We start from the raw sequence: 1697 nt of genomic DNA on the forward strand, positions 1-1697 counted from the left end.
CAAATCCTTTCACGATTTTTTATTTCTTTCAATAAATCTAGTCACTTTATCAATTGCCAGCAACATCAGAAAAATGTTTAAATTCATCGGACCCCAAAGATTTGACCATTCCATAAAAGATGTCATTCCCATTCTGCAGCAAAGTGTGTGGATCATCGAATTCGGCCGCTCGTCCAGAGTCCATAACAAGCACACGATCTGAGTCAATGATTGTATGCAATCGATGTGCAACCGTTAAAACGGTGCATTCCGTGAATCTATCTCGTATTGTTTGTTGAATTAATAAATCCGTTCTGTTTTGGAAACGAAAATGAGGTGTTAGATTTTAAAAGTAATTATAAATGGATGATATACGTACTGTGGATCAACGTTGGCTGTTGCTTCATCCAAAACAAGAATTCGATTTTTTCTCAATATCGCTCGAGCTAAACACAGAAGCTGACGTTGGCCAACCGAAGAGTTCTCCCCATATGGTTTATCCAAGCTACCCCAAGAACGAGATACAACACTTTTCAAGCCAACACTTTCCAATGCACTCCAAATATCTGGATCCGAATATTCTTCGAATGGGTCTAAGTTTCTGGAAATGTATTCACCGTTAGAAACGTCGAAAAGAATGAAAATATCATCATTTTACCCCGTCTTAAAGTGCCCGAAAAGAGAACTGGATCCTGTGGAATGATGGCAATTCGTTTGCGTAAATCATTCAATTGAATATTGGCAGTGTCGATTCCATCGATTAGAATTTCACCTTCAACACTAGCCAAACGGAAAAGGGCGCCAATCAAAGAACTCTTACCGGCTCCCGTTCTCCCAACAATTCCTATATAAAATCATTTTTCTAAACATAAATTCAATTGGCAAAATACATTTACTCACCTATCTTCTCTTTTGATTTGATCACAAACGACAGTTCTTGTAAAACTGGCTTGGCTTCGGCGAAATACCGATAGAACACATTTCGGAATTCAATGCAGCCACTCGATGGCCAATCGCTCGTGATGACTGCGGGCTTTTCAGACTGTTTTTCCGATTCCAACCGACTGAATTGGATTCAACAAAGATTTGATTCAATAAAATCGCTAGAGTAATAGAATTGAAAATATTTAATATGCGATGTGCGACGTTGAACGTGGTTTCGGTTAACAATTCATCGACGATCCTAAAAATGTCGAAAATAATTTGAGAGTTTTTTTTTCAGAAAATTGATCGCTTATTTGAACTTACCTCAAATCACTTGAAAATCGATCCAGTATTTGTACAGATGAATTTTCGTCAAAGAAATGCATTTTTGTCGCAATTAAAATTGAGCGTCAAACATTTAAAATTAAGCGTCATTTATTTTAAGCGTCAAACACTTTCTGATGGATTTTTTTCGAAATGTGCATACACACCGTAAAAAAATTTACATGTCTTCAAATGAAAATAGAAAAATTACTGGTAAGAAGATACATTTTTGTGGTTCTATAACAGTATATACCTCAATAAACCAAATACAAAAGATGCTGCAAGAAATGTTCACTGAATAATTGAATATAAATGCATTGATTTGTGGTCAATGTGAATGGAAGATGATCAAAATGATCATGTGATGATGATGATGACGATGACGAAGACGACGAAGACGACGACGACGTTGTCATTCTTCCCTAAAACTTTTCAAAAAAAGTAAAAGTCCAATCCATGAATACTTTTGG

At 36.2% G+C, this 1697-nt stretch overlaps 1 protein-coding gene across 1 annotated transcript; it reads right to left on the reverse strand.

Moving 5' to 3' along the window:
• Window positions 1–49: 49 nt before the first annotated feature.
• LOC116350131 (multidrug resistance-associated protein 4-like) lies at window positions 50–1289 on the reverse strand. The gene is made up of 6 exons (XM_031781864.1): window positions 1228–1289; window positions 1133–1162; window positions 880–1043; window positions 642–823; window positions 359–582; window positions 50–293 (listed from the first exon to the last, which is right to left on the reverse strand). The coding sequence occupies exons 1-6, from the start codon at window positions 1287–1289 to the stop codon at window positions 50–52; spliced, it is 906 nt and encodes a 301-aa protein (XP_031637724.1).
• Between the last annotated feature and the right edge of the window lie 408 nt (window positions 1290–1697).

Source organism: Contarinia nasturtii, unplaced genomic scaffold (assembly GCF_009176525.2).
Source record: "Contarinia nasturtii isolate CC-2019 unplaced genomic scaffold, AAFC_CNas_1.1 Cnas_scaffold_3687, whole genome shotgun sequence".
Taxonomy (NCBI): domain Eukaryota; kingdom Metazoa; phylum Arthropoda; class Insecta; order Diptera; family Cecidomyiidae; genus Contarinia; species Contarinia nasturtii.

What these genes read in the sequence shown, in the direction of transcription:
- LOC116350131 (XM_031781864.1), bottom strand. Translation starts at nt 1,289, where the DNA reads ATGCATTTCTTTGACGAAAATTCATCTGTACAAATACTGGATCGATTT. An exon ending in CAAATCAAAAGAGAAGATAG is followed by an intron (nt 824 to 879) that starts GTGAGTAAATGT and finishes GATTTTATATAG; the next exon opens with GAATTGTTGGGAGAACGGGA. An exon ending in ACAGCCAACGTTGATCCACA is followed by an intron (nt 294 to 358) that starts GTACGTATATCA and finishes TTTCCAAAACAG; the next exon opens with AACGGATTTATTAATTCAAC.